At 33.4% G+C, this 15,043-nt stretch overlaps 1 protein-coding gene and 1 long non-coding RNA gene across 2 annotated transcripts in view; one reads left to right on the forward strand and one right to left on the reverse strand.

Annotated features, from left to right (window-relative positions):
* The first annotated feature begins 2 nt into the window (after positions 1-2).
* Positions 3-4,628, forward strand: LOC139503127 (uncharacterized). Its single transcript, XR_011659035.1, has 2 exons — positions 3-236; positions 4,125-4,628. It is a non-coding gene; the product is annotated as an uncharacterized lncRNA (long non-coding RNA).
* A 7,329-nt stretch (positions 4,629-11,957) lies between these two features.
* The window catches only part of LOC139503366 (uncharacterized), an 81,800-nt gene continuing 78,714 nt past the window's right edge, over positions 11,958-15,043 (reverse strand). The window contains exon 22 of the mRNA XM_071293137.1: positions 11,958-14,781. Coding sequence (XP_071149238.1) covers positions 14,471-14,781 — 311 coding nt within the window. The 3' untranslated portion in view covers positions 11,958-14,470. The remainder of the gene's footprint in view (positions 14,782-15,043) is intronic.

The following is a 15,043-nucleotide window of genomic DNA, read 5'->3' on the forward strand; positions in this document are numbered from 1 at the left end:
ATCTATGTCTGGTTTAGCTTCTGTGACAGTGTTATACTTATTATATAATCACGTGATGTGTACAAAAACAGTTTTAGAGACATCCGCGTATCTTATGATGGGATACCTATTGCATCAAATACTAGAAAGTGAATCTATAAACATTCTTCCTGTTTTATTCGGTACTTGTGTTTTGATTGCTACATATATCTGGCACGTGCAGAAGCAACACGACGATTCCAAAGCACCATTTATAGGTAATAAACGGCACTTGTACTGCCACAATACAAATTTTTAAAAAACTTTTAGTTTCAAATTGATTGTCCTGCCAAGATAAAAAAATCGAAAATATTTCGATGTAAATTAAAATTCCAAGAAATCGTTTGCTAACGTCTATAATATACAAAAAAAAAAACCACAAATTATTGATGCTGCAGAATTTAGAAACAAAACTATTCAAATGTTGTATTCTTGCTAGTTTTTGTATGCTTGTTTATTGAATTTTTTGGTTTTTTCAATTTTCAGCTACAACCCAAAAAACTAAAAAATCTTTATAAAGCACAGTACGCAACATTTAGAGAACTACAATTCAGGTTTGTCACCGTTGATAGGAAAACACGATCAACACATTTCCTTTTACTTTCTTTGAGTTACTTCCCTTTGGTATCAGTCTGATATGATTTATGTAAACCCCATATATCATTTGTACCATTATTCATATGGAATACAAATGAACAGGCTGCTTCTTAATTTGTCATTCTTATTATCGCCATTCGGCCTTAGAGAATATTATCAGTGAATATATAATAACGACTGTCATACAAGTGAGAGGTTTAGGAAGTTATAAAACCAAGTTCAATCCACCATTTTCTACATCTATATCAAGTCAGTAATATGACAGTTGTTATCCATTCGTTTTATGTGTTTGAGTTTTTGATTTTGTCATTTGATTAGGGACTTTCCGTTTTCAATTTTCCTCGGAGTTCAGTATTTTTGTGATTTTACTTTTTACATTGACAATTACATAAAAAAGTTAAGCTTGCAATTCTTATTAGCTCACCTGGCCCGAAGGGCCAAGTGAGCTTTTCCCATCACTTTGCGTCCGGCGTCCGTCGTCGTCCGTCGTCGTCCTGCGTCGTTAACTTTTACAAAAATCTTCTCCTCTGAAACTACTGGGCCAAATTAAACCAAACTTGGCCACAATCATTATTGGGGTATCTAGTTTAAAAATTGTATCCGGTGACCCAGCCAACTAACCAAGATGGCCGCCACGTCTAAAAATAGAAGATAGGGATAAAATGCAGTTTTTGGCTTATAACTCAAAAACCAAAGCATTTAGAGCAAATCTGACTGAGGTAAATTTGTTTATCAGGTCAAGATCTAACTGCCCTGAAATTTTCAGATGAATTGGACAACCTTTTGTTGGGTTGCTGCCCCTGAATTGGTAATTTTAAGGAAATTTGGCTGTTTTTGGTTATTATCTTGAACATTATTATAGATAGAGATAACTGTAAACAGCAATAATGTTCAGCAAAGTAAGATTTACAAATAAGTCAACATGACCGAAATGGTCAGTTGACCCCTTTAGGAGTTATTGCCCTTTATAGTCAATTTTTAACCATTTTTCGTAGTAATCTTTTACAAAAATCTTCTCCTCTGCAACTACGTACTGGGCCAAATTAATCCAAACTTGACCACAATCATCTTTTGGGTATATAGTTTAAAAAATGTGTCCGATGACTCAGCCTACCAACCAAGATGGCCGCCATGGCTAAAAATAGAACATAGGGGTAAAATGCAGTTTTTGGCTTATAACTCAAAAACCAAAGCATTTAGAGCAAATCTGACATGGTGTAAAATTGTTAATCAGGTCAAGATCTATCTGCCCTGAAATTTTCAGACCAATCGGACAACCTTTTGTTGGGTTCATGCCCCTGAATTGGTAATTTTAAGGACATTTTGCTGTTTTTGGTTATTATCTTGAATATTATTATAGATAGAGATAAACTGTAAACAGCCATAATGTACAGCAAAGTAAGACCTAAAAAGAAGTCAACATGACCAAAATGGTCAATTGACCCCCTAAGGAGTTATTGCCCTTTATTTAGTCATTCTTTAACAATTTTCACAAAATTTGTAAAATTTTACTAACATTTTCCACTGTAACTACTGGGCCAAGTTCATTATAGATAGAGATAATTGTAAGCAGCAAGATTGTTCAGTAAAGTAAGATCTACAAACACATCACCATCACCAAACCACAATTTTGTCTTGAATCCATCTGTGTCCTTTGTTTAATATTCACATAGACCAAGGTGAGCGACACAGGCTCTATAAAGAGCCTCTAGTTATTAAAGTTATGTTATATCATTGAAAATAAACTTATTATAGATACCAGGATTGAAATTCTGTATTTGCATCAGACGCGCGTTTTGTTTACAAAATACTCACCAGTGACGCTTGAATAAAAAGAAGTTGAAAAAGCCTAAATACAGTACGAAGTCGAAGAGTATTGAGAACCAAAACATCCTAGGAGTGTTGCCAAATAAATTGTGACTAAAATCAAACATTGTGTATTTTTGTTTTTCTTTGGCTTTTATAATGTTCCGTGGTCCTTGAAGAGCACATGCAGTCATATTATTTTGTTTTTATTGGCAAAATTTTGTCTGCTCTTTGGTCGGGTTGTTGTTTCTTTGACATATATATTCCCCATTTCCATAATCAATTTTATCATAGAACAAAATAAACTGACAACGCCATGGCTTAAAAGAAAAGATAAACAAAAGTACACACAACATAACATAGAAAAATTGAAGACTTAGAAACATGAACTCCACCAAAACTAGGGGTGATCTCAAAATATGTAATTGACATTGGTTTAACTGTTTTCGCTAATTCGTAGAACCTCACGAACTTATCCTCCATGCCATGCCTAAATATACCTAGAGTATAAATATTTTATGTTCTAATTTTAGATATATCGTATCCGTGGGTGCATTTTTTTTTAACCAAAATTTTGAAATCGTTGTGTGGCGTTTGTTGTTGTTTTCTAAACGCTACAAAAGTAGAAATCTTTTTTTACTAACCCTGTTTGAACTTTCAATAATGCATGCACATCTTGTTGGTAAACAGACGATTGACAAACGTATTAGCAAATACCTCGTTTAATCCGGTTGAATTTAGAAACAAATATAGCGTTTGTTCTAACAAACGACGAACGACAAACTGTAGACGCATTTTTAGTGTTTGCATAGTTTGTCAAAGTTTATGTAAACTTTGCAAACGTATGTTAGAAAGAAATGATCAAAATATATATATAGAGTGCATTTCTTTCTAACCAAAATTTTGTAAATGTTGTGTCTCGTTTTTAGTTGTTTTCTAAACGCTACAAAATTAGAAACAAATACATCGTTTAATAAGTCTTTACTGACCCTGTTTGAACTTTCAATAATGCATGCACATGTTGTTGGTAAACATACTTTTTACATACGTAGAAACAGATACATCGTTTAATCAGGTTGAAGTTAGAAATAAATGAAGCGTTTGTACTAACAAACGACAAACTGTAGACGCATTTTTAGCTTGTGCATAGTTTGTCAAAGTTTATGTTAACTTTGCAAACGTATGTTTGAAAGTAATGCGCGCTCAGCCATTTGCATCGTTAGTGTTAGAAAGAAATGCACTCATAGATTCTACCACTGCATCGAATGTGAACGATATTTATCCATTCGAGACAGTTATATTTTTAAATTTAAAACACGAATCTCGCCGAGCGTTTTACATATTTAAAATTTAACTGTCGAGATTGGATAAATATCGGATTTCACGAGGTTTTGTGGTGGAATCTGTTTCTCAAATGATTTTCTAACAATATGCAAGCAAACTTATTCCTACTTTTCGATAGATCTGTTCTTTCTATGTGACGTCAATAGGCATGGTCGCCTTTTTTCATGCCGTCACAATAGGAAATTCAGAGGAAAGCAAGAAAACTCGACGTCATAGTCGGATGTTGACCATGCAATGAAGAACTGAGATCAGACGAACAACACCTTGATATTTTTTTAATATACAATGGGTTCAGATAGGGATAAACTGATGCAGAATAAGAGAAACTTTAATATACATATTTAATATTCTAATTTCAGATATATCGTCCACGAGTCATGAGATGTTCACCCGGATGGAGTTTATAATATTCATGGGAGGTGTATTAGCCGTGTTGTTTTACGTGTTACAACCACGTGTTAGTAGTAGGGATATAAATAATCTTAGTTATGTTGGACTGGACAAGATTGTAAGAAAACTATTACAGAACAAAGCCAGTTGATAAATGTATAAAGCGTAGTGTGTTGATGTAAACGGTTCAGTAAAGGTATTTTGAGGGAGATTTTATCAATTAAACATAATTTATTTAGTTTTATGAATTATTTCATATATGAGTTGATCTTGATTTTGTTTACTGTCAAGTGGCAAATATTTCACATATATTTAGGAGGAGAGCAAACTTAATTAGAATTGTCATTGTGAGCAATAGCGGATGTCACCTGGTCTACCAATTGCCACTTAACGACAGCCATTTTGAAATCTGTGTATATTGAATGAAAATAATATGATATGCATCAAAACAAATTTAAAGCATTTTCACATTCTATCTGTTTCAATGACAATGGCAGCCATCTTGGAAATGCAAAACCCCGATTACACATTTATACATGGGGGTTAACATTACGGTAAAGTTCAATCATCATTGGTTCATACAATTCCGAGAAATATTTTGGACAAAAAACTGTGGAACAATAAGAAAGATTACTAGATTTGCGATTGCAAGCAATAGCAGATGGCACCCAAACCACATTGTCACTAAACTTCAACCATTTTGAGAAGTTTTAAACAGTCAAAACACAAAATAACATCTCAACCTATCTGCCTGTAAATTTTCTGAAGTTTGGGATATTTTTCAATGTTTCACATTTTTGAAGTTTTCATGGCAACGGCGGCCATTTTTGGAAATTCCAAGTTCAAAAGTCCAATCGTTACTTGCCTGTTTAAATTTAAATCAAATTTCAATAAGTTTTGAGCATTTTAAAATTTTTGATATTTTTGCTGTTTCCGTGGTAACAGTGTCAATTTCGAAAATTCCAATAACAGTTTCAACATTGAGTTATGCCATGTCACATATTCATGAATTTTCTTTGAGTTTTATCTTATATTCCTTAAAAAAATGCTGCTTTGATGTTTTTTCCCAATGTTTACATTTTCTTCAGTGTCCATGGCAATGGCAGCCATATTTCAATTGCTAAGTACTGTTAGTAGCTCAGGGCACTACTTCCAACATTTGTATAAACTTTCATTAGGTTGGCTCTTATAATAAAAGATTTAGAATTTAATTTTTTATATACTTTCTCAGTTTCCATGGTCACAGAAGCCATTTTTACCTATTCCTTTCCAGTGCACAACTTCACTTAGTGGTCTGTATTATGGTCCCTAAAATTTTCTTACCGGAACTAGGATCGAACCTGGAACCTTTGTGTTAGTAGTCCGATGCGCTAACCATTACACCACGGCTCTAATTAAAAACAAACTGGAATAGAGTACAGCACATTTAAAATGCCAGTGGAAAAAGAAGTAATGTTGAATAGAGGCAAACCATTAACATAACTTAGGTTTCGATGAACACCAATAAAATATATGCCGAGTATTATAATTGTTATTTTGTTACGGTGGAAAGCAAACACAAACAGTCCTACATAAAATATTTTCTGAGCTATTTGTCAAATACAAAAGACAGTAGAAGGAATTATGATGTATATAGCTGATGATAACAATAATAATAATTGTAATTAGAACATGATATGAATTATATTGAAAACACAGCAATAAAACAACTCGCGGTTTTAGCATCATCTATGTTAACACGACGGGTGCCACAGTTTGAGCAAGATCTGATAAGCATCTGAGATCGCTCTGTTTTTATGGGTTTTGTGCTGCTCAGTGTTTAGTTTTCTTTGTTATGTTTTGTGAACTATTGTTTGTCTGTTTGTCTTTCTCTTTCTAGCCATTGGGTTGTCAGTTTGAATTCCTCTGATGTATTTTGTTTTTTTTTCTTTTTGACTAAGTTTTGCTATACATGAATTAGCGTACATTAATTAACAAATCAGTACTGCATTAAAGAGATCCAAAATGACAGTTGTAAAACAATTGATGGAGAACACCAGACAGTGGAAGGTTGCACATTATACCAATATCTGATAAAATGTTCCACCTTTGCGGCTAAGTTCAGATCGGTGACGAATACCATTATATTATACCATGTAAATATTTCAAAGATGATAGAAACAATAATTTACCACAATATTGTAAATCTGATGTAAATGTTATAAAATTCGAACAAGTATATTCAACCCGAAATTGTATTGATCTTGAGAAATTCTGAAGACTTATTAATTGTACCTCTGTCAAAGTCTTTCCTCCTGATTAAACAACTATTATATATGTGTGTATTTATCTTTTGCCAAAATGTTTGAGGAATTACTTTTATAATTATAATAAAACTGAGAATGGAAACGGGGAATGCGCTCAAGAGAAAACAGCCCGACCATAACGCAGACAACAGCCGATGGGAACCTATGGGTCTTTAATGCAGCGGGAAAAACCCACACCCTGAGGTGTCCTTCAGCTTGTCGACCCTACGCAAAAATGTATACCAGTTCAGTGATAATGGACGTCATGATAACGTCTGGTCTACTGTGACGTTGTGTTTCCGTTGTGTCGTTTGTTTTCTCTTATATTTGAGTGTGAATTCACGTTACTATAAGACGTGTCACGGTACTTTTCTATCCCGAATTCATGTATTTGGTTTTGATGTTATATCAGCGGATTTTGTGTATTTGTTTATTTCTTTGTCCTTAAGTTCTTGCATTTATTTGTACTGTAGTCCTGTCATGTAAAGTTGTCATTTTAGTGTTATATTTAAAATTAGTTTGTAAACCGGATTTGTTTTTTCTCTATCGATTTATGAATTTCGAACAGCGGTATACTACGGTTGCCTTTATTAATATTTAACATTGCCATAAAAGCGCGAGGTTTGGCTAGCTACAAAACCAGGTTTAACGCATAAGTTTTTCTTTACATGTCCTGTACCAAGTCAAAATGGCAGTTGGTATCTTATAGTTCGTTTCTGTTTGTGTTGCTAAATCTGAAAATAGTTACTTTTTTTATAAAATAATATTATGTGGCAGTCAAAAACTACTGGCTACTGTTCAAATCGAAACATACAAGGCTCCTTAACTGGAATACGCTTGTATTACGCTACACTCGAATAACCGGTAAGGCCTAATATTGTAGGGCAAAAATTTATCCTGCAGATTTAAACGAGATTGAACGTTACTTTGTTACATAGCAACGTACAATATCAGAACATGTTAACAAACAGAACAGTGTGTCCCTATGCATAGAAAAGCATTTATTTAATTAATGCTTAAAATAAATTCCTATTCTAAATTCAAATAATATATTAATTACTAAAAGGAAAAACTATCGAAAAACGTATCAATTAGACATAACATAAATTCCGCTAAACTTATGAATGATATTGGTACATAAACGTGACGTCATACAAAATGGAAACTTTTGAACTGATCGTTATGGTTTCGACAATACATTTCAACCTGTAAAAAAAATTGTCTCATAAAATTGCTGGGAGGAAAAGGTATATTCCTTCTGATTTGCGATAACATTTCATGGATTGTTGCATTAAATAAAACTTCATGTTTACAATGTGATGTACGGTATAATACAAGTAATTTGATTGGACGACTAATCAGATTGTACAATCAATCGGATCTCACCGGCAGTCTATATACAAAGTGTAGTAGTCAACCGCGGACCAGCTTAACAAGGCTCCGTGTTGAAGGCTGTTCTTTAACTTGTGACTTGGATAGAGAGTTGTTTCATTTGCACTCATACCACATCTTCTTATATCTAAATAGAAATCTCAAATTGAACGTACTACTATTATTGTAATAAAACAATTATTGTATTGCTTTGGATATTTTCTGATTTTCAAGATGTTATATTTATCTTTGATTTTGTATTCTTTCTTAAAAATAAAAATGGTTGAAGATCTCAAAGGGACATGTGAACGACAAACTAACCTTATAACTTATAAAAATCTAGATTTATAAAACCTGAAATTTTCGTACTTCCAAACGAAGTAAAGGTGATAATATCTATTAAATCAAATGTGTTTCAAAAAATGAAATGCCTGTATGAAGGCATCAACATGACATTTGTTTTTTATTCGTTTGATGTGTTGGATCTTTTGCCTTTGTTAATTGATAAGTGAGTTTCAGTTTAGAATTTTTGTTATTCGACTTTTTACGAAAGTTAGTATTTGGTTTATGGATTAGGGAGAGACCATTCAAGGTCCGTTCTTTTAATTAACAAACAGGTAAATATCATCAACAGGAATACTGGTTGTGTCGGTGTTTCTTACTATGCATGTATCATCAGAAGGAATACTGGTTGTGTCGGTGTTTCTTACTATGCATGTATCATCAGCAGGAATACTGGTTGTGTCGGTGTTTCTTACTATGCATGTATCATCAGCAGGAATACTGGTTGTGTCGGTGTTTCTTACTATGCATGTATCATCAGCAGGAATACTGGTTGTGTCGGTGTTTCTTACTATGCATGTATCATCAGCAGGAATACTGGTTGTGTCGGTGTTTCTTACTATGCATGTATCATCAGCAGGAATACTGGTTGTGTCGGTGTTTCTTACTATGCATGTATCATCAGCAGGAATACTGGTTGTGTCGGTGTTTCTTACTATGCATGTATCATCAGCAGGAATACTGGTTGTGTCGGTGTATCATCAGCAGGAATACTGATTGTGTCGGTGTATCATCAGCAAGAATACTGATTGTGTCGGTTAATCATCAACAGGAATACTGGTTGTGTCGGTGTTTCTTGCTATGCATGTATCATCAGCAGGAATACTGGTTGTGTCGGCATATCATCAGCAAGAATACTGATTGTGTCGGTTAATCATCAACAGGAATACTGGTTGTGTCGGTGTTTCTTGCTATGCATGTATCATCAGCAGGAATACTGGTTGTGTCGGTGTTTCTTGCTATGCATGTACCATCAGCAAGAATACTGTATGTGTCGGCATATCATCAGCAAGAATACTGATTGTGTCGGTTAATCATCAGCAGGAATACTGATTGTGTCGCTGTATCATCAGCAGGAATACTGATTGTGTCGGTGTATCATCAGCAGGAATACTGATTGTGTCGGTGTATCATCAGCAGGAATACTGGTTGAGTCGGTATTTCTATCATCAGCAGGAATACTGGTTGTGTCGGTATTTCTATCATCAGCAGGAATACTGGTTGTGTCGGTATTTCTATCATCAGCAGGAATACTGGTTGTGTCGGTGTTTATATCATCAGCTGGAATACTGGTTGTGTCGTTGGGAAATATCATCAGCAGGAATACTGGTTGTGTGGGTATATCATCAGCAGAAATACTGGTTGTGTCGGTGTATCATCAGCAGGAATACTGGTTGTGTCGGTGTATAAACAGCAGGAATACTGGTGGTATCGGTATATCATCAGCAGAAATACTGGTTGTGTCGGTGTATCATCAGCAGGAATACTGGTTGTGTCGGTGTATAAACAGCAGGAATACTGGTTGTGTTGGTGTTTTTTGCTTTGCATGTATTACCAGCCATGGTAAAAATCGATCAAAATAACGCGATCAGATTTTTATGACTCAATCGACTAACTTATCAGACGACTATACTGATATATAGAGTAGAGGTTCTAAAAAGTCTGTGTTGCTCACCGTGTTCGATGTGCTGCAGTGCATACTCCAATTATACTGGTATACAGAGTAAAGGCTCCAAAAGAGCATGTGTCGCTCACCTTGTTCTATGTGCTGCAGTGCATAATAAACACTCTACAGCATTACAGAGTCGAATTCACGACACAACTTTCTGTTTTATTGATGGTGACTTGTTTGTACAACTTACTTTACTAGACATTCTTGCTGTTTACAGTTATCTCTATGTATAATTAACTTGGTACAGTAGTTTCAGAGGAAAAGATTTTTGAAAAAGATTACAATAATTTACGAAAAATTGTGAAAAAATGATTTTAAAGGCCAATGACTCCTGGAGGGATCAATTGACATTTTGATCATTTTGATTTATTTGTAATTCTTATTTTGCTAAATATTTGCTGTTTACATTGTATCTTTATCTATTATAATATTCAAAATGATAACGAAAAACTGCAAACGATTCTTAAGATTACCAATTTAGGGGCAACAAAAAATATATTTTTGTGATTTAACTTTTTACTGTTTTTGTTATTTCTGTTTAGAGCTTTTATTGGCACTACATTATTGCTCGTAATTATTTAAGATAATCCCGTTTATTTATCATCTTCAAAAACTATAACAAAACATATATACTCATTAAAGGGTGGTCCATGAATCATCATGAAATGATTTGTTCTCAATTCAAGACAGGATATGTCAGCCAAGCATTGCTCCTTCAATAACCATTATTGCATAAATGCTAATGTTAGGATAGATATACCTCAATATGAGAACAACCATAAAACATCACAACAAGCCAAAGAGATTGTGATGTAATAATATCATCTTAAGGGAAAACCAAATGTATCTCCATTTTCCTTTTTTTTATTGGCTTTGTCTATTTATCACTGTTGGGCGGCCATCCTTTATTTAAGAAATCATAAATACCCACCAGCCAGAAATCAAAGAAACACCAATATTTATTTTTTTAAGTTTTTATTATAAAGCAAATGGATATATATGATATCTATCAAGCTATATTGATATAATAAGTCAAATAATATAATATTACAGGCAATGAGTTATAGTTCTTTATATTTCGACAGAATAAATAAAAAAAAAGGCACACAACTGTCTAAACAAATATACAAAAACCTTATCATGAGGTCCAGGGGTTGATCTTGTCATTTTGAAAGGGTGATCCTAACCCAGGACAAAAGAAGGGGGGGGGGGTCAAACAACATGTCCCCACTCAAATGCATTGATCGTCCAAAAAAGGTGAGTTCCAACACCCGGAACCACCCCCTTGATCCGCCTCTGAGGTCTGTTACACAATGATAATACAAGTACTATTCGATGAATTGATTAACATTCATTTAATTATTAATAGAATTTACGCTATCCAGCTACTAAATTTCTGCAATGGCACAATGACACAATTTGCTGTATTATGATATGATGTTTAAAAATGTGTTTTTCAATTTTAAATATAAAAAATGTAAATCAAAAATTATGATATTGTCATGGCATCTTAACTTGGTTAACTGCACTGATTAGCTTGCAACAGATGAGGTAAAATATATAATTCAAATGTCGTATTCACAATCTTGTTTATCTTTTCTCTCTGTATCATCACTCAGCTACGGACGCTTATCATCACCTAGGTACTGACGCTTATCAGTCATGGTGAAATAGCAGAAACACAAGGGCCATTTCTACTAGCACTAGTAAACAAAAAGTCAGATTTGAAAAGTCATATGTTCTTATAACATATTAACAGTTGTTTGTCTTTTCGTTTTTCTGTTTGTTTTTGTCATAATGTTTTCTATGTTTACGCTTTGTCTTTTGTGTTAGTTATGATAATTTTCTTAGCCGACCAATTAATGTGTTAACAATGAAAGTAATTAAAGCAATATGCTTAAAGTGATTACTCTAAAACTTTATATTTTGTTTGGCTTTCTAACTATTTTGATATGAGCGTCACTAAAGCATAAAGAGTCTAATGAAGACCAAATTCGCGTCTAACGTATCAAATTATCAGACTGTTATCTTTGATAACTATTATCCCGTCAAATCTACAAAAGGAGAATTACAAGGATAATTTCCCTTAGTTTGTTTCATATCACCACGAAACTCTGTTCCTTTATCATCACTTTATGAAATACATTTTAGATGATCATATCTGTTTCATTAATTTCATTTTTCAGTTATGCCCATATATTGATTGGCCTAAACATACTACTGCAACAGCTAATCATCGCCACTCATCGGAAACGACACACAAGAGTTTCACGAGACTTGCAGATATTAAGTAGTTTGTAAATGTGAATATCCTGAAATAGGTTTTGGACTAGACGACTCTTCTAGGAGTTATGAGTCTTTGAACATAGGGATATAATGATATGTTGTTTGCCAGGTGAAAACGTTGGATAATCTTTAAGTATTGTGACCTTGATTTGTTATTTTCAACTATTTATGATATAATATTTGAACATTACAATTGAGAATGGAAATGGGGAATGTGCCAAAGAGACAACAACCCGACCACAGAGCAGACAACAGCAGAAGGCCACCAACAGGTCTTCAATGTAACGAGAAAATCCCACACACGGAGGCGTCCTTCAGCTGGCCCCTAAACAAATATATACTAATTCAGTGATAATGAACGCCATACTAAACTCCAAATTGTACACAAGAAACAAAAAGTTAAAATAATACATCACTAACAAAGGCCAGAGGCTCCTGACTTGGGACAGGCGCAAAGATTATTGTCACAAGCTTGAGACCAGTAATCTATCTTTCGTTTAGAACTTTTGCCAGTATTGAAATATTCCAGAAAGAGGTATATACATATGTAACTCCAAAACAAAGATACTTGGATTGTTTGCTGCTTGGTACCATATATTTCCGTAACAAAATTAGAGCTTATTGATAAGAAGATCATATAATAGATATACGGATGTAACACTCAATAATGAAAACAAGAGCTACTACATGAGAACAAATAATTGACAAATTAACTAACAAAATACAAAGCAAAATATAAAAAAAACTAAATTTTACACAACATTATATATTCCTTTGCAATAAAAACATCTCAATATGCATATACATTTACATTGCTGAATTATTTTTTCTATCATTTAAATATTCCATTGTTCTAATAATAAGCAACACAAACCCCCAAAAAACAAGACCATCAAAGACAAATACGGATGTCTTGTATTTATGTTTCACAGCTTGTTTTAGTATTCTAATATAAAGTTACTTTGTGGATGTAAGGATGCAAAGAACACAAAAAGTATAGCACAAAAATACCTTAAAAATTATACGAAAGTGTTGGTTGTAATTCCGTCTAAAATCTGAGTTACCTGCATGCTCATTGCTTTTTTGCGTCACGTTTACATGGACGTCTTTTTATGTGTTAACATCGACAATGTGCGTTTTCTTTTGAACTTTATATAAAGACGCGTTTAGGATCATAATAAACGCATACCTTACACTCTCTCATTGTGTCTAGGACACATTGATTGACAAAACACATCACAAGTGAAATGAGAATGGCCACAGTTCATTTTGATTAAGTCATTAATAATAAATGTGCATATATGATATAATATATCAATGATGATAAGTAAATTAGTATTTCAAAAGTAAAGAAAATAATAAAAAGGCTTTACGTCTGTATACAAGATGACCACAATATCACAAAATAAGCAGAAAAAATGATAAACAAGGCCAATTCCAAAATTACTTAATCATGTTAATAAAAGAAATCTATGTGAAAGAATTTTCAAATAAAACATGAACAAAATGTTTTATAGAAACTATTTTGAACTGACCATCACTGATGATTGTCATGTAAACGAAACGCGCGTTTGGTGTATCAAATTATAATATTGGTACCAATGATAACTAATTATAGTATACGTTAAGAAGTTAATAAGAAAAACATGGTGCCACCGAACTTGTTTTCTTACTAGAAGTAAACAATGCATTTTTCTTTAACTTTCATTCATTTAAAAGTTGAATATGTCTTTTTGTAACTATACTAGGGCTGTGAAAGCGTTGACCAAAGTACATTTTGTATGTGTGCACAGTCAACACATTTACAACCCTATGAAGGTACAAAAAAAGCATGCAATACTTATAATTATATTTTTTAGCTAGGACCATGATAACACGATTTTTATCAAGTTTTTATTTAATTTACCTATGAACGTTATTGTGGGACCTTGTGTCATCGTGAATTATCATTTTTATTGTGAAATGAAGTTGGTTTAGGAATAACGCGAGACTGCAGTGTGGCCAATCAGAAAAACGTATTATAATGAAACATACATCTAATGTAATAATTACTGTTTGTGTTAACTCCGCTTAAATGGGTAAGTTGAAAATTGATTTAGAGAAACAGAAACATTTGGCATTTGTTGACAAAAAAATGAAATATATCACTCAATGTTCTTACATTGGTTTCAAATCTGTCTTAAAATTAAAAACGGACTAGACCGATTACTGTTTTTTTATATACAATCCAAGATGGCGGTAAACTGCATGCAGTTAATCTAAATTTATCCATTCTCAGATGATTTCTATACAATGTTTTGAAAAGCGTGTTTTAGATGCGTTAAAGAGAAAATCAAGCTAAATACAAAATCAAAAAAAGTTAAAATAAATCTGATAATGTGTTGTCAACGATTTTTACATTTTTTCCAATGTTACTGAATGCACGTGCGATTTCTCGCAAGGTTGGTTTCAGATTGTGCATCCTACAAAACTGGAATCTCCATTCTTCTAAGATCTCCCGGTTCAGTCTAACCAAATCTCTTTCATTTTGTCTGTGGCTGATCTGTTCCCAGATATTAAAGTCCATTCCAAGCTCTATTAGGAACGGGAGGGACTTCTTTCCTACCAATGGAGCCAATCGGTCAATGTGTTCTGCTGTAGGTACCAGATCCCACTTCTCAGGTTCCATGTCTGTGTTGTTCAAAGATAGAAAAATAAAAACATATGTGCTACATGTTAAGAATTTTAGTAGAATATTTCGAATATTTCGACAAAATAAAAAAACATTGATGTAAACACGAATATAAGCTACTGGTCTTATTTTTGAAACAGCAATGCGTATAATAGTTGTAACGCATGACTGTTATTTCAACTCTAAGTCCAAATACACTCTAAACGAGATGCATGTATTTTGAAAGTCTTATAGACGCAAAGGACACAAATGCATTACATG

The sequence above is a fragment of the Mytilus edulis genome, chromosome 14, assembly GCF_963676685.1.
Source record: "Mytilus edulis chromosome 14, xbMytEdul2.2, whole genome shotgun sequence".
Classification (NCBI taxonomy): Eukaryota; Metazoa; Mollusca; class Bivalvia; order Mytilida; family Mytilidae; genus Mytilus; species Mytilus edulis.